Here is a 19,203-nt window from a genome sequence, read left to right on the forward strand (position 1 = left end):
TAAGGAATGAGCCTGCCAAATTTCAGCCTTCTACCTACACGGGAAGTTGGAGAATTAGTGATGAGTCAGTCAGTCCGTCAGTCAGTCAGTCAGTGAGGGCTTTGCCTTTTATTAGTATAGATTTATTGTATTCATTCTAAACAGGATTTCACCCTAATCCTCTAGTTGATTAATCCATTCAATATTTTGTATTGCTTTTGTTTTAATTAATTTTATTCCTCCCTTTTAACTGTTTTCTGTTGCAAGATTCACAGTCACTTGTTACAGGCATATCTGTACTTTTGACTGAAATTGCCTTAATATGTACAGTAGATGGCAGCATTGAGTTGGCTAGACCAATTATTTCACTCTTGTGCAAGGCTGATGTAAATACAGGCTGGATTCAGGTCAGAGATGCAGATATATACCATATATCAGAAATATTCACTGAAAAGAAATTCACATGCAGAAATGAATAAAGGCCATAAAATTAGAGAATCAAATCAGGAATTTGTTGTAAGTACAGTGCAACAAGATTGAATGTGATTATAACACATTTAACCTATAATAATAACTATGGAATTTGACTAGCATTTCTCAACTGGCATAGAAAGTATTCATTTAAAATACAAGTAGTGTATGAAAAAATAACAAATATCTAATTGTAGTAACAGTTTAGTGGAGTGGCTGTACAATATTGTTACTGGGTAGCACTTATGGACCAACTTCTGGAATTATGCATTTCCATCTATTAAATATTCATTAAGAATTTTGGAACAGAGCTGCATTGTGGTGTAGTAGTTAGAGCTGCTGCCTCATAGCTTTAGAGCCCTGTGCTCAAATCAGAAGTACATATTGAGTGTGTGCATCCTCTTGTGTCCACGTTTTCTCTGTGTTCTCTGGCCTGCATCCCAAAGAAATGAAGGTGGAGTTGATAGGAAACACTGTTGTTAGATACTCTGTACAGGACTGTCATTCAGTCAATGATTTGCTCCTACCTTGCTGCTGTGACTGGGTGGACAGATCACAGTAAATCCAGGGAGAGGATTGAGGCACCAGATTAGCAACCCCCAATTATTTGGCACTCCCATTTATTTGGCATGAGAGTAAACAACAGAAAAAAGTGCACAAGACACAAAAAAAGTTGTCTCTTTGTCTTTAGAATGAGTTATGTCAGCAGGAGCTCTGTCCTCATTAAAGGTTTGGTTGGAAAAGACACTTCCCTCCTGGCAATACCTGTTTTTTATGGTGTCTGGAGCTGAAGTAGTAAAGCCTTCTCTGGGTATTGTGGGCAGGGCTAGGTGTCTTTCTTGGGGTGTTTCTTGGACCTGCTGGATGGTAAGAGAAAATACAGTTAGGAACAGTGCCCCGATCTTGTCCTGTACTATTATCACTTACCTCAGTAGAACCATGATGGTATTCTTCAGCCACACATGCATGAAGCTTCCTGTGCTGCCAGGATTGCTTTAGGTTCCTCATGAGCTATGTACTGGAATAAGAGAACATAAGTAAATGACGTTTGTTGTGGAAGATTTCATATTCTCTTTCAGTGTATGCAGATTTCGTCCTTAAAATTTTTAGTTTAGTTTTGTTTTCTTGAGAATCAAATTGTCCTTATACTGTGCAAGCAATTACTCATTTATAGGCTTTTAAGAATATTTATACTAGGGCTTAGGATACAAAAACACTGACGTGGTTATCTGAGCAGCAGTGATGTGATTTGTTCTGTAACAAGTCTTTTAAGTTTTTATAGAATACAGAAATTAGACAACTGTATAGACATAATGTGTAAACTATAATAGCAGTAAATAAAACATAAAGATAGCAATTGTACTTGGTTTACGTTACTTTTTTATTTCTTGTTCAAGTGGTATTTGGGAAATCTCCATCATTCCAATACAAATCATGTTTTCATTAGCTTCAATCCACAAACAAATTTATGAAAAAATCAACAATTTTTAAAATCTCACAGCTTGGATTTTTCATGTTTTTAGGAATGGGTTGTTATTGGTCAAGTTGACATTGACACATTGATAGAAAAACACCTGCATACTGTAGAAGACTGGGAAAGGAACTTTAAGGCACTAAAAGCAAAAGGAAAAGAATCAGAACGCTTACCAAGGTGAGGTATCCATCTCTGCTTATATTTATAAACAACATTATTAGAAAATTGCTAATTATTCTCAACTGTGGCATTATGTTGTGACAGAATTCTGTTTATAAACTTGTAACATTTTACTCTTATGAGAATGAACTGGAACCAGAACTGCAGCACATGTTGAGGTGGAGAAATGTGTGTATGGTATATATTTATAAGGGAGGAATACTGTACATCATCTTATATCTCCACAGCACAAAGAGGTTAATCAGAGACCATGTAATGTGTCATATAAAATGTTTTAACTGAGAGCTTTTTGTGTTTACATTGCTGTATCTGTTGGTACTCATCCTGGTGTTACTGTTCTTTTTGAACTAGTATTTTAAACCAAGATAAAATCTCTATATATAGCTAAATTGTTTATGGTAGTTTTTTAATCTATACAGTTTAGATGACTGTCTACCAGACTTCCTTCAGTTTCTGATGTCATATTTCAAGACCAACGTTTTGATCACTTAAATGGAGGTGATAGTAAGAATTTTGGCACTTATCTCTCAAAGTTAATACCAGCTTACATAATATGGTCCATTTTTCACAGAACTATCAGCTGCAGATGTGGCAAGTGAATGCTGAAAAGATGTGAGTTTGTAGTTCTGTTGCAAATGCAGTTATTAGTATATTATAATTGGACATTCTGTAAGTATTTAGTTATTCAGAAAAGGGAAAGTTAAGTTTTCTCAAACAATAACCTGTTTGCCACATCCATCCATCCATCCATCCATCCTCTTCCGCTTATCCAGGGTCAGGTCGCGGGGGCAGCAGCTTAAGCAGAGATGCCCAGACTTCCTTTCTCTCCGGCCACTTCTTCCAGCTGTTCCAGGAGAATCCCAAGGCGTTCCCAGGCCAGCCGGGAGACATAGTCCCTCCAGCGTGTCCTGGGTCTTCTCCGGGGCCTCCTCCCGGTTGGACGTGCCCGGAATACCTCACCAGGGAGGTGTTCAGGAGGCATCCTGATCAAATGCCTGAGCCACCTCATCTGACTCCTCTCGATGCGGAGGAGCAGCGGCTCTACTCTGAGCCCCTCCCGGATGACTGAGCTTCTCGCCCTATCTTTAAGGGAAAGCCCAGACACCCTGCGGAGGAAACTCATTTCAGCCGCTTGTATTCGCGATCTCGTTCTTTCGGTCACTACCCATAGCTCATGACCATAGGTGAGGGTAGGGACGTAGATCGACTGGTAAATTGAGAAATTTTTTCACCACAACAAACCGATGCAGTTTCGACTTTTGAATTAAAAGGAACTTCCAAATCCGATGTATATTAGAATAAAGGAAACTTTTGATAAGAAAAGGCCTTTCAGCCCAGCAGGCTTGTCCAACCTAGTCACCTAGATAGTCAAAAATAGCATCAAGTCAAGTTCTAAAGGTCCCTAAAGTTCTACTCTCACCACACAACTTGGTTATTTCCTTGTGCCTATGGTTCTTTACAGGAAAAAAACTTTCTAACATTTCTGTGAAACCTGTACTTAACTAGTCCCCTTGTTCTTTTTCAAAATTCTATTTTAATGTTATACCTGGGATCTACTGTACTAATTCCTTTCAGAATTGTAAACTTACATCTCAACCCTTCTTAATCTCTGGACTGACTGTTACTGTGGCTAAATACTCTCCCTTATATCTTTGACTCAAGGCATCAAGAGAGAGCACCAAAAGAAGCAGGAGAAAAGGTTTACACTTAATATTATTCTCTAACTTAAGGCCCCTAATGTGCTTGAAACAGAAGGAAATTAAAATAAGTGTGACAAATTACAAAATGCAATGTATGGATAGTAGCTCTTCTTTTAAGGAGTTTTAGATCACCAGGTAACTCTGTATAAGATGGCGATTGGTCCCCTGAAGTGGCCCAGGTTGAAATCTTGGAGTAAGAAGGCTTTGAGCTGGTGGAGTTGGTCTCGTCCGTTGTGGAAGATGGGCGTCTAGGACAGAGCTCCACTGGTAGCGGTGTTATTTTACTTTTTTTTACTATCATTCTGAGTATCCTGTATTTAAAATAGTCAACCTGAGAGGATTTAATTTCAAATTTATATAAGTATACACAAGCATGAGCGGGATCAAGTGCATACACTGTCACAGGACATTGTATCTTTGATTGCCTGTACAACAAATTGTTCTGAGCAGGCATCAGCCACAGCAGCTCTTGTGAAAAGAATGGAGAGAAACGTCATCAACTTAGAGAGGGAGAGGCAAGTTTGTTGTACCATGTGAACGTCACTGACAGAATTAAACTGAAAAATAAAAAAAAAAGTGCAAGCTTTTATAAGTAAGCAAAATTTACAGCAGGCGTTACAGACTCAAACCAAATGTATGTTTTTATTATATTATAGCAATAATAATGGCAGTTCACAACTCAAAACACGGTGTGCCTGGACTCAAACCCAGAACCTTTTGGTTATAAGGCAGCAGTTCTTACCTCTGCACCATCCAAGAATACATATCAACTTTCTGTCGATTGACATTTGAGCTTGAGTTTGTAACTCATTGACAGCAACATGTAAACGGAATTTTTTTTTTTCTTTCATTCTTCAATAGAAGCACACATGTTTATTTGATATTTGGACTAAAGTAAAATGTTCACACATTATACACTTCACGCCATTATTAGTATAACATGGAAAACGTTTCTGCTTTAGGTATGTGTTCAGCATTTCTTGCAGCGCATTTCCTATCATCCTACACTTACACAGATCTTTGTAGACATGTAACACACATGAAATTATTTATTCTAAATGATATATTATTTACTCTATACTAGTGGTACCCGACCTTTTTGACACCAAGGACCGCTCTACTAGAGGCAAATTTTTCCATGTGATCTTTAGCAAACTGCAGATGAGCATCAGTTTTTTTTTTGGGGAGCAGTGGCTTTCTCCTTGCAACCCTGCCATGCTTACCATTATTGTTCAGTGTCCTCCTGATGATGGACTCATGAACATGAACATTCGCCAATGTGAGCAAGGCCTTCAGTTGCTTAGAAGTTACCCTGGGGTCCTTTGTGACCTTGCCGACTATTACACGCCCTGCTTTTGGAGTGATCTTTGTTGGTCGACCACTCCTGGGGAGGGTAACAATGGTCTTGAATTTCCTTCATTTGTACACAATCTGTCTGACTGTGGATAGGTGGAGTCCAAACTCTTTAGAGATGGTTTTGTAAATTTTTCCAGCATGATGAGCATCAACAACTCTTTTTCTGAGGTCCTCAGAAATCTCCTTTGTTTGTGCCGTGATACACTTCCACAAACATTTGTTGTGAAGAGCAGACTTTGATAGATCCCTGTTCTTTAAATAACACAGGGTACCTATTCACACCTGATTGTCATCCCATTGATTGAAAACACCTGACTCTAATTTCACCTTCAAACTAAATGCTAATCCTAGAGGTTCACATACATTTGCCACTCACAAATATGTAGTATTCGATCATTTTCCTCAATAAATAAATGACCAAGCATAATATTTTGGTCTCATTTGTTTATGGTCATATTTATGCAGAAATCTAGAAAATTCTAAAGGGTTTTCAAACTTTCAAGCACCACTGTATTCACAAATGGGTCATGGATCCATTCCTTCCCATTTCGGGGGTCTTTTGTGGTTGGGAATAATGCTCAAACTTTATTGAAAGCTGAGATAGGTGATCATACACCAGCTGGGAGAAAGAAGGCCCTGGCTTGGCATCTTTAACAACCTCTGCTAACATTTGAAACATATCAAAAATCCCAATGTTCACTCGTCTTCCCCATAAATCAAGTTTGGCTTTGAATGCAGCCATGCCCCACGTGCTGTTTCTCCACCTCAGATTTTCCTCCTCAGGCTCCTCCAGCACTCCTCCAGCCTGGCTGGCTACGCCTGTTCATATTGTGAGGTTTCTGAACTCTTTTGGGATCCTCCCCCCAAAAACCATTGGGAACGTCACACTGAAGTGCGTCCTGAAGCGGGATTGCAGAGTCTGTGTAAGATTGTTTGTCCATTGCTCTGGCAACAGGTAAACCGTCTTCTACAGACCCAGTGATGGCACTGGCGTGTTGTCCCATTAACGGAGGTCCCAAGAGAGTTCAGAAACCTCACATTTTCTTGAATGAGTGCTGCATTAATAGGAATGTTTCTTGAACGAGCATCACTGAAGCACATAAAAACTGTCTTCAAATGCAGCAGTTCAGATACGTTTGCAACCTGAGATATTTCTTCTTTTTTTGCATATAACAAAGACAAATACATTGCATTTGGCATTCCAACAGATTGCACATCACAAACATTAACACTGTTATCATTTTTTCGTGTCTGCCATTTCTATAAGAGGGTGACAATGAGTTAAATTCCAATGGATGTTTTTCAAATGTTGATGAGCAATAAGCAAAAGGTATCACTAAAAACCACCGAAAACAAAAACAGCAAAAAAAAAAAAACAGTACGAGAAAGAGAGAACTTTTTTTTTACAATGTTTGGGGATCATTGCACACAACTGAGCTGCGACCACAGAACTAACTGCTCTATGGATGTTTCATTCAAGCATTTCAAGGTCACTTCATTGTAATGAAATTATCTGTTGAATGTACTTTATAGTAACAAGATTTCTATAGACTCGTGTCATATGGGGAATCTGTCGGGACCATAAAAATGTTGTAATACTCTCTCACCTCGGTCTCTCTCCTCTCTCTGCGCCACCGCAAAGCCCCGCCCACCTAGCATTCTGAAAAGTGTCCTCAGTGAAGGGGGCAGCCATTTTGTTGTAGCCCTTCACTAAGTGAGCTTCCGTTGCTGGCAGTTCTCTAGCGGGCCACAGACCGAGGGTTAGGGGCCCCTGCTCTATGCAACTCCAGGTACCTCTCACTCAGATAAAGAGACTTGAGCTGTGAGAAGTTTGTGACTGACTTCAGCTCTGTTGGGGGATGGGATAGCAGGCTGGTTGCTGCTTGTGCTGATCGACACATATACAAAACAAAAGACGCTGATGAGGAGAGGTGGGCCGGGGTTACAAGTTTTTTTGTAGGCTTCAGGGATTCTATTGTTAAAAGAAAACAATACTTATAAGGAATGGTAATGCACAGGAACACCTAACATGCTCAGAGCGGTTTTAAGAAAGCAAACTCATTTGTTGGTATAGAATTTTCTTAAAATCACTATTTTTCTCTTTTTCCAATTTCAACAATTTGTAAGTGTCTGTCAAGAATTATGTGTTTCACTGTTTGGAGTGCTTTTCTCTGAAGCACTAGTAAAGTAAAAGAAAGACAAAGTGTCTTGCAGAGATCATTCTTAATGTCTTTTATGCTTTATGATTTCCCTAAAATCTCTTTTCTTGTGATCTAAAGTGCTTTCATTTTAAAAAACACTAAATGCAGGTAGGAAAGTAGTAGTGTATTTTTAGTTTATTGAGGACATTAGATATGCTTCTAATAATTTAAGTATTTTTCAAAGTTCTGTTAAATTCATCAGGAGTTCTGACTTCCTCTTCAGTTTTGAAAGATTCTTCATTGGCGTAACATTGGATGCATCAGGTTTGCTACTCTTTACTAAATGTCTGTTTCCACACAGAAGAGCTTCTTTACCACAATAATTCCTCAAACTCCTTTACCACTGCTGCAGGTAAATACCATATGGACATGTAGTTTTCCAATTATACAATAAACATTGTAACATCTTCATTATCAAGCTCAATTATTATGTCTCTACAGAATTGAGACAGTGGTACAATTCCAAAAAGAATACACACGTTCACATAAAAAAAGTCTTGTTACAAGATCTGATAGAGTGTACAAATTCCAGTACAAAAACAGACATGTCGAAGTTTGCATAGTTCTTTGCAAGTCAACAAGCAAAGCATAATATGGGTGAACATTATAGGAAGAGATGAAAACTTAGTATAAAAGAATTAGTACAGTAGCTTTTACCAAGAGTCATAGAACTCTAGAAGTTATGAATATGTACTCCTTCAAAATAAAGAGATTTATGCAATAATTAATATGTTGGCAAACAGTACTTTTGATAGTTTTTTCAAATAGTATTTTATAAATTTAGATTCCTAAAGCATGTCAAAATAGTTGAATTTACATTTAATACCTTATTCTATTGATCTTCTAGAATTGCAGAAAACTCTACATTTATTGTTTTCTTTTGTTTTTCATATTATTTATTAGTGGTAGAAGCATGTTTATTCCATTATTTGAAAAAAAAAAGGAAATTTAATTAGTAGGAAGTGAACGTAAAGAAAAACGTTGTATAATAGTCAACCAATAATTAAAATTAATTGGGAGTTTAAATGTAACAGGTTTACCCATTCTATTGGATTTAACTATTTTACATCAGAAGAAAACAAGGCAGCATATCGTAAACTAAAAGTATGTGTAAAATCTTGATGCTCAACCTCATAAAGTTAATTAATATCTTTGCAATTTTGAATTTGTTTTGAGGATTTGCTGCCTTGTTCTTTTCCCATATTTACTGCATTTAGTATATATGTGCAAGCTATACTGTATTTGCCAAGTTTTTTCTAAAGTTTTATTTTCTTTTAATACGTTCAAGTATGATTTATGCTTCAATGAATCACATCATGGTGGAAAATAATTTTCTCCATTAGCCTAGAAGATTTTTCTTAAGCAGGATGATCATTGTTGTGTGAAAGAATCTGATGCAATTACTGAAGATCATTACAATCTATGAGTGCTGAAGCAGACTTATTACACTTTAAGGCTTTAAATAGATTTGCCGGTTTTAAAATAATTGAGTTTTTTGTTCAGACAATAGTGAAGCATTTCCTTTATGTCTGTTTGTGATTTATTATCAAATTGAATGCCTTAAAATTAACTTTTTTTTCTTTCTAATTCTTTGTTTTGTGTCTCACAGTACAGAGAGGGTGGACTGTATCACAATTAATTGCAACCCTGTAAAGGCGGTGATCGATGATTTATTTCAGAGGTTATTTGACGCTCTTCTTGTGTCTTTGAAGAAATCAATTCAAGGTAAAATACAGGATTTGGATCAATTGAATACATAGTATAACATACCACTTTACAGAATTAATTACAAGGAATTATTACTAATTATACGTTAATATAAGCAAAATATTAATTCTGAAAAAATCAATCTTGGTATTTTTTTTAGCTAACATGCAAGACATTGACACATTTGTTACCCAAGCAATGGAAGAGCTGTCATCCAGACCTCAAACTGTGGATGAAATTGGTCTGGCAAATTCCAAGCATGCAGAATTGCAAGTTAAGAAACCTGAAGTAAGATCTTTTGTTTAGCTGTTTGTTTACATTTTTCACTTGATTAAATTATAATTTGCTTTTTTTGAAGGATTAGGAATAATTGTGAAAAATGTTAGGTTTCTTTAAAAAGTTTAGGAAAATGCAGAAAAAAATTAATTTTGAACCACTGTTCAATGATGTTTTTATTATAGTTTTTTTTATTTACATTATTTAAATAGATCATGTCTAACGTTCTGAGATACTTTTTGTTTTTTTACAAAAACTGAGCAGAAGTGTTTGATGCTTATTTTTCTGACATTTTGTTTATAGTATTTTCTGTGCCAACCATTATTTTTTTTTAATTTATTTTTAGTTTTGGTTTTTTTTTTATTGTTATGTAAAGGGGTTTGATATTTTATTTGCTATAAAAGTATTTTAAAGATGATTTCTGGTTTATAGGGCATATGTCTTCATGAAAATGTGATGTCTCCTCTGGTGAATATTTTGTAGTACGAAATTTTTATTATACCTTTTAATACAACTGTGAATTTGCTTTTTTTATGGTTCTGGGACATCATTTATAAAGCTTGTACACATGTTAACGGCCAAACCCAATTTTAAGAAAAAAAACTAGTTTAATCTAGGTTAAACCAGTTTGTCCGAAATGCAATATAACAAATTGGTTTGGCCTAGTCTAAGCTAGATTATCCTGAAATCAGTGTAGAGCTCCCAGGACAAACTGATTTGTCCTAATCTAAACTAGTTTGGCCTGCATTTGCATTTTCCTCTATAGGATAAACCAGTTTGGCCTATTCAAATCTTACATTTTGTGCATTCCCTTTATAATCTGTAGGATATTAGGATATAGAGACAAATTAAGGGGAAAATAAATAAATAAATCTATTTATTTACAGTTTTAAAGGCAGTGTTGCCTTTTGATAAAAAAAAAAAAACGTTACAAAGTTGCAGATGCAAACATGCTGCAAACATTCAAGACAATCAGTTCAAACAGACTACAATCCACTACATTAACACAAATGGAAAAGAATTACTCAAAACATATTAGTGTATTGCAATGCAAGCTGGCACCTATATAATAAAAATATACATTAAAATAATAAAATAAGAGCAAATGAAATGTAATTGACACAATAATCATTATAAAAATATTTATAAAAGTTAACCACTGAGATTATTACATTTTATCATAAGTAGGGGGCTTCGCTCGCCAACCCCCGTGTTTGTTTTCCAGATACACACTTTTAAGATTTTTTTTTCTTTGAATCGTTGCTATTTCATTAGTTTCACTGTTATTTCAGAACATCTGTAAAAACAATATTTGGAATCTTCCATGTGCCAATATGCTGAATCTTTTAAATGAGGTCAGTGAGACATGTGTTTAATGACTTTGTACCATAATTTAGGATAGGTTTTCTTTTTGGAATTTCAGCACAGACGAAGTGATCTACATCATCAGCAGTTAATAATTTTTTTTGCAAAGTAACCAATAAATGCATGTGAGGTAAACCACATTTTTGAAATTCTCTGACTTAAACTTCAAAGCCTTACAATATTTACATACTTCTGACATATCACCTGTGTCCATATATTGGATCTCTATTGGCCTTTTTGTTATTTCTCTGAGTAATAATTTCTCTTTGTTTGTGCTAATGTGATGTTTACTTTCTTTTTTTTGACACTGTAATTTTTTTTTCTGCTTTCATATTCTGTATCTTGCTGTGCATGTGTTTCGCACCTACGTTTTTTTGAGTGTTTTGAATTCCAGTTTTCATTATCTCTAACCTGCTCTGCATGTGTTTGGCCCCCTTGTTTTTTAACCTCTTTATGATGCTTTACTTTGTTTTCGACTCTCTTTTATTTTTGACCTCACTTTGTCCTGCTTTTTTTTTCAGTGACACCTGGTCCGTGGTGATTATTTTCCCTTTTTCGAGTAATAACTTCCGTTTGTTTGTGCTACTGCGATCTTTACTTTCTTTTTTTTATATACTTTCTAATTTCCCTACTTTCATATTTAACTTTCTCCACATGTGTATTGCACCAAGTTTTTTTTTTTTTAAGCCTTTTAAATTCTACTGCTTTCATAGTCTCTAACCTACTCTTCATGTGTATAGTGCCAACGTTTGTGAACATCTTTATGAAGTTCTACTTTGTCTTTTACTCTGTCTTTTAATTCTGAGCCCGATTGGACGTGCTTTGTTTTAATTCCACTTGTTACGGGCTGTTAATTACTTTCCTTATTTTCTGAATTTGCATCTATATTATTTTTTCTTTTTTGCTCTTTTTTTCTCTCCAATGCTTTTGAGTCTCTTTTCTCCGTGCTGCTTTTTTCTTCGCTTGGTCGTTGACGTTTCATTTATAACATATTTTTCCTATTAGCTTTATATGCGCTGAGACCCTGGATCCATGTGTGCTCAAATCCTTCACACGACTAAATGTTTTGCTGCCTGTTGTGTTATTTGATACTAGCAGAATACCCGCGCTTTGCAGCGGAGAAGTAGTGTGTTAAAGAAGTTATGAAAAAGAAAAGCAAACATTTTAAAAATAACGTAAGATGATTGTTAATGTAATTGTTTTGTCATTGATATGAGTGTTGTTGTCATATCTATCTATTTATATTATATATATATATATATATATAGCAAAATACCTCGATTGGCAGCGAGAAGTAAAAAGAAAAGGAAACATTTTAATAATAACGTAACATGATTGACAATGTAATTGTTTTGTCATTGTCATGAGTGTTGCTGGCATATATATATATATATATATATATATATATATATATATATATATATATATATATATATATATATATATACACACACAGACACATATATAAACATATATAAACATACTGTATATATACACACACACATATATACATACTGTATATACAACATATACATATCTACATATATACTGTATATACACATATATATACAAATCTACATATATATATATTAGGTGGGACTCGATTAAAAAATTAATCCAATTAATTAGAGGCTGTGTAAGAATTAATCTTGATTAATCGTATGTAATCGCACACGTAAATTTGCCCCAAATCGCAAATGTTTTTTTTTTATTTAAAACGGTTTTAGTGGGCTTACAGAATCAAATAATAGACATGGACATGAATATTGTAAACTGAAGCTGTTTTAATTTCTGAAAAAAAAAAGCTTTTAAACTGCATTTGAATTCAAAACAGAAACAAAAATATCATCCCTGGTTAAAATTGGGCAGACTTAAAAATAAAGTGGTAGTTTAAGTACTTTAAGTACATTTTCAGAATAGTATTGTCTTTAAATAATAATAACCAAAATTTCAACATAAAGTGCAGTTTTCTTCTTAAAAAAATAAGTCAGAAACATAAAAGGTAATTTGACCAGCTTACTCTTTAAACTCTGAGTAACATTAGCCAAAATTATTTTGTACATTAGGCTAAAACAGTGTGATCATTGAACATTTTGTAATTAGATGTATTTAGAATTACTAACGGTCACGGAAGTCCAATGATCCCCAGTAAGAGCCACAAAGTCCGCTTTCTGTAATGCATCTAATTTTGCTTGCTTTTCAGTGTGCACAAAACCATGCTTTTATCAAGGCTTCGGGTAGTCGAAATGATCAGTCGTAGGAACGCGCTTTATTCCGACTCTAACATTTTTGTAGCTGTGATGTGTGCATCAGTGTAATGGATGTACCAGGAAATCATGCATTGACAAAAGTTCCCGTTTGCTTGGAATTGAAAGTGTGATTAAATGCGTTATTTTTTAACGCGTTATGGAGTACATGCATCGAAGCTTCTCAGCTGTGCTTGTGCTAAGAAAGGGAAAATTTTAAAAATAACGTAACATGATTCTGCGTTAACCTAATATTTTTCATACGTCCCAAACCAAGGAGATGCGAAGGTAAAATGAATCGGGTAGTGCGCATACATAGTCAGTACACCCCCTCTCGGGAATCGAACCTCGAATGTCGGCGTTAGAGGCTTAAGACTCTACAATTAGCCACAGCGTGTGGCTTGTCTATGCTAAAGTATGTATTGTAGATCGGGTATATATATACATTTATATATATACCCGTGTACCGCAGTGGAGAAGTAGAAGTTATGAAAAAGAAAAGGGAACATTTTAAAAATAACGTAACATGATTGTCAATATACAGTAATTGTTTTGTGAGTGTTATTGAATGTTGCTGTCATCAAGGATTTGATTATCATTATTTCTTTCAATCAGGCTCGTATTTGTAGGATGTGTTCAAGTTACATTCCGTGTTTGTCAATCGTTGTAAAGATAAGAGGTTTCATTCATCGATTAGTTCCTTACTGCATCAATAAACAGCTCGTCTTCCTTTTTATCTGTGATGTGACAAACTGCATGCACGGGTTTTTTTTAAACTGTCTTCCTTTAGCAGGACATTCACTTTTTCCACCGTGTGCTTTGTTTCCGCAGTAGCTGCACTTATGAATATGATTGTATGTATAAGACGCTTCATATTTTTTTGCTGCCTTCTCAATTGTGTAATTCGGTTTTTGTTCAGCACTCTTTGGAACTGTTGCTTTTTGTCTGTGCATTGCGTCAGTTCACGTGAGCCGCTTGGTGTTCTTGCATCGAAGGTTCCCAGCTGTACTGGTGCCATCTCGTGTAATGTCAGCTAAGACCCGGCACTTAAAAGTTTCTCTCGCAGTTTCAATGAGTTTGTGCCAAACACCACCCTGACCATCTCATCTTCCTCTGCATAAGCACAGTCCTTCACCCGTGAACATTTACCGGCAGTGTTTGTATTGGATTGCCGCTGATGGACGGCCTTATATGGGCAGGCACTAAATTACAAACGCTAGTGGCAGCCTGTCTATGAACTTAATTTAATATAAACTTACGGTTCACGCCGTGCTTTGTTTCCGCAGTAGCTGTACTTATGAATATGCTTGTATGCATCATTTGCTTCATAATGTTTTTCTGCCTTCTCAATTGTGAAATGGCGTTTTGTGCTCATCGCTGTTTGGAGTTCTTCCTTGTTCTCTACGTACTTACGTAGGAGGCGTGATGATGTCACACGAAACTCCGCCCCCCACGGCCATCTCCAACTCAAGACTCCATTACATTATATGGGGAAAAATAGCTTCCAGTTATGACCCTTATGCGTAGAATTTCGAAATGAAACCTGCCCAACTTTTGTAAGTAAGCTGTAAGGAATAAGCCTGCCAAATTTCAGCCTTCTACCTACACGGGAAGTTGGAGAATTAGTGAGTGAGTGAGTGAGTGAGTGAGTAGTGAGTGAGGGCTTTGCCTTTTATTTGTATAGATTGATTGTAAGTAGGGCGTGTCTTGCAAGAATCTCATGTCTATGTCATCGCAAGACAGTCCTTGGTCAATCTCTTGGCACAATGCCTCATGTTTAAGGTCCCTGCGAGACTAGTGGCGTAGCTTCGGGGGGGTGGGGGTCACCAAATTGATGTTGCGAAATTTTAGAATGAAATGTTTTTTTCATTCTTAAATGCACTAAAAAGTAAATAAAAAACATTTGTGTACTCAGTCCATCACTCCATCAGTATGAGGATATCTTTTTCCAATGTTTTTGTCTCTTTCTGATTTCGAAGCACGTATTAGTTCTATATACCCAACAGACAATAATTTATCCCCTCCACTACTCTAACATGCTTGACACCCACCCAGAAACATTTTTGACGTTATTAAACAGGTCGTGCGACTGACATGAGGCTTAGTGTATCATTGTCTAAGTTGTTGCAAACGCCATTTCTGTGTGCCAAGTGATTTGGGTTTATGTGTTTGATAGAAAAATTATTATTCTGTGGTGAAGTATTCTAGTAGATGGCTGCAAAAGTCTAGATGTTTCCCCATCATATTTTCGTACAAATAAATTGTAAGTAATGCAGTTTTTATAAATATATAATTATTTTGCTTTATAATTTGCTATATACTTTCTTTAAAATCATTTTTAAATGCGGAAAACAAATTTTTTCTTACAAAAACTACTGACGGATTTAGATTTTAAGGAACACGAGGCGGCGTTATCATTTTCGGAGACTTTTTTTTTCTTAAAATACTATTATTTTAAATACATTTTATAAAATTTTCTTTACCTTCCCCATTGCATTTTGGCAAACGGGAGGGGGTGCAAAATCTTCAGTTGTCCCCGGGTGCTGAAATCCCTAGCTACGCCGCTGCGTGAGACGCTCCATGGCCATTCTCTTTCTTCTCGCGGGTCTTTTAAGTGTCTTCCGTGATCTTAACGTGAAGATCACGTCTCAGCGCCTTAGTGTTTCTCTACCGGATTTTTTTTATAATAGAGAGATATCAATCACATAAATTTAAAAGAAAAATAGATTATTTACATGCAGAAAAAATATTAAAGTACACATAATTAAGGTATGTTAGCAAAAACATATATTGATGCAAGTTCTAATAATTAACTCTTTGAGGGCTGAATCTTTTTACCAAAAAATAATGGTTTAATTCAGAAATCAACATAAAACGTCTGTTGCTGCATGCTGTGGCTGCCAGTTTGCCAAGAATGTGCGTCAGGCTTGCTGCCAGGCTGTCTTTGCGTGGCTGGGACAGCAGCAGCGGTCACGGTCGCAGTGCATTACAATTTGGTTTCTGCCTCTTATCATTGTTATGTGGCCATCTTCCCTGGCGAACACTGTCAGTACCACAATTAGCTGGGGACTGATCAGCTGAAACTGGAACCTCACATTCATTTTCAATCACTTGTATTAAAAACTGAGTCCGACAAGTCATAGTCCAGTTCAGAGATAATAGCAAAACATCATCCACTGAGTATTTTGCTTTACATAATCGCTTTGATCTCTCACCAGATGTCAGTGCCATTTTTGCTGTTGTGTGTGCCTTGCCACTCACGAGAGCGAAGGGAATCTCGGTCAGACCAATGAATCTAACTTTCCTTCTAGCAACGAAAGTCCAACTAAAATGTAACGGTTGGGTTTGTCACAGTTTACAGTTGATTACCATCGTCAGCTCTTCCTTTTGACAAAAGTCGACATTAGCCCTGAAAGAGTTAAAATAAAATATCAGTAGTCTATTAAAACGTTCAAAATAAAATTTACATGTAGAATATAGAAATTAGCACTTATTATGCAGTTGCCACATTTATTTACTTATTTACTTACTGATGACATTTTGAGTCGCAGAGTATTGATTTCTTCTTACAGACACCTGTTGCACCTAATGAAACCTTGCCTCCTCCCAACTGAATGTTTGATAACTGCAATTCTCAATGGAATCTCATTCCCCTGATTTGCTTCCTCCTTGTGTATGAATTTCTGTACACAGATGTCCATTCTGAAAAAAATAAACAAATAAAATCGCATTGAATCTTCTTCTTCTTCTTGTGCTCAGTGTTCCTCATGGGAACATAGGGAGACTACCAGAACCGGTTAGAGGTCTTAATTGCCTATAGACAATTAAGGATGCAGAGTGACTGGCTCAACAATCCCAAAGATGACAATTTAGCTGGTGAACTTAGACCTGTACAACAATTTTTACCCAGGTCTGTCTTTATCCTACTAAGAATTTTAAAATGGTAGTATTAATGTGAGTATTATTTTGATGAAGAAAATAAAATTATTCCCTAAAAATAAAATAATAAATAAATAAAATAAATAAGTAATAATATTAGCATAATTACCTACAGTATAGTTTACGCAGAATTGCATATTTGGCACTAATCTTGTAAAATCCATCAACATTTGTCTGAGGAACGACTCTAATAACATTTCTAAGATCTCCTTTGGCATTGTCTACACCGGGGATGGGAATGATAATGTTGTCTGCAAGGTTGGTGGATGTGACTTATCAGAAGTGGTTTTCATCTTCTTAGCTTGGTTTTCGAGGTTTTCTATAGCTATTGTTCTTTCCAATTGAATGGGATTTGCAATAGAGAAAAGATTGTCAGCTTTTGAAATGTTTTCTAATTCTGGTTAATTTTCATTCTCGTTTTCATCATCACCAAGTTTTTGAAGGTCCTTCTAGTCCTGAATTTCTTCAAGTAATTCTGAAGGCAATGAAGTTGTAGAGACCTACTCTGTGTTCAGTGTCAAACATGGCCTTATAACTCAACTGTTTAATCCCCAAATGGAATACTTGATTCTCCATAAACTGTATGTACCTCAGCCCTTCCGTCCAGTTTGTTGTGTAGTTGCCCTTCAACCAAGAACTTAGCATATTCTCAATCTCTTGATTGGCTCTTTCGGCTGAACCTTGGCTCTGGCTGCGGTTTCTCATGCACAGTTTTAAACTTGGGCCACAGACTTGTGAGTTCAGAAATAACATTATTCACAAATTCTCGTCCGTTGTCTGACTGCAAGATGCACAGTGCTCCTATAATTAAGAATATGTCATTCAAATTGTTTGCTACCTCCGCAGCTCTCTTGGATTACAACGGACCAAAAAACAAATTTTGTCTAATGGTCTTGATAGACCATCACAAATTTGAATTTACAGTCTGGCTGGGTGTGGAAGTCAATAAGATTAACTTAGCACCTACTGTTCATTTCTGAGTGCAGAATTGGCTTGGAAACCAACCCCCTTTTCTTTGTTCTCTTTTTCTGAGGTACTAAGCACATTGACAAAAATGTGCATATCATTTCCTTTGTGATATTTGAAAACTTTTTATAAGTTTCAGACAACATTCTTTCATGACCATCATGACCCACCTCCACATGGGCTGCATAGATGACATAATATAGTTCATCAGCTGAGAGATAGTATTTTATTTTATTAGTTATTTTTATACCTCCGATTTCCAGTACATTAAATCTTTTTAACTTTCATTTCTGCTTTTTCAGCCTCCTCCATCTCTTATATAAGTTGTAAATATTTGCCTTTTGTAAGCACTTTAAAATAAGTTGATTTTTCACTTTTCAAAATCTGTCAAGAATCTCTCTTTCCACTCCCTTTGATGTCTTTGTCCACTAGTTGAAGCCTTATCCATAATGGTGAGAACACACAAAAAAACAAAGAGAATAAAACAAACATAACAAATGCGCATGAATGAAATGAATAAAATGCACACAACCAAACACGCAAGAACGAAATAAATAAAATGCTCGAACACTGTATAAATTTTTGTCTCACTGTGGAATTGTGGGGATGTGGGTGTCAATTTGCAGGATCACAAAATCACACAAATCGGGATTGACTAGGCCAAACTGGTTTAGAGGAAAGTGCGATTGCAGGCCAAACTAGTTTTGACTAGGCTAAAACAGTTTGCCCCTAGGTGCTCTACGTTTATTTCAGGATAATCTAGTTTGAACTAGGCTAAACCAATTCATCTTATCGTGCTTCGGACAAACTGGCTTGGCCTAGTCTAAACTAGTTTGTCCTAAAATTGGGTTTGACAGGTAACTTATGCACAAAAATCCTTCCATCCAAATGTCTGTGTTATAAAAGAAAAAATGATGGGAGAACATGCATATATGTATGGCAACTCTGACACATCTATATGCAACATTTCAGAGAAACTGGAAAATAACACTCTTGATCAAGTAGGCAGTCCAGTTTCCTTCCACAGTCCAAACACATGCAAGTTAGGTGCATTGGCGATCCTAAATTGTCCCTGGTGTGTTCTTGGTGTGGGTGTGTGTATGTGTGTGCCATGCGGTGGGCTGGCGCCCTGCCTCGGGTTTGTTTCCTGCCTTGCATCCTGTGTTGGCTGGGATTGGCTCCAGCAAACCCCCCGTGACCCTGTAGTTAGGATATAGCGGGTTGGATAATGGATGGATAATTAAGTAGGGAGATTCAGGCAAACCAGCTAAATGACAGCTCATACATATAATAATTCATATCACCCAGCCGTTATTATAATGTTCATTGAGTTGACAAACATG

At 36.2% G+C, this 19,203-nt stretch overlaps 1 protein-coding gene across 1 annotated transcript in view; it reads left to right on the forward strand.

The window, feature by feature from the left end:
- The window catches only part of LOC120523157 (cytoplasmic dynein 2 heavy chain 1), a 417,821-nt gene that overhangs the window by 59,475 nt on the left and 339,143 nt on the right, over positions 1–19,203 (forward strand). Inside the window, exons 19-21 of the mRNA XM_039744175.1 lie at positions 1,974–2,101; positions 8,971–9,086; positions 9,229–9,356. Coding sequence (XP_039600109.1) covers positions 1,974–2,101; positions 8,971–9,086; positions 9,229–9,356 — 372 coding nt within the window. The remainder of the gene's footprint in view (positions 1–1,973; positions 2,102–8,970; positions 9,087–9,228; positions 9,357–19,203) is intronic.

Source organism: Polypterus senegalus, chromosome 2, assembly GCF_016835505.1.
Source record: "Polypterus senegalus isolate Bchr_013 chromosome 2, ASM1683550v1, whole genome shotgun sequence".
NCBI classification, from domain to species: Eukaryota; Metazoa; Chordata; class Cladistia; order Polypteriformes; family Polypteridae; genus Polypterus; species Polypterus senegalus.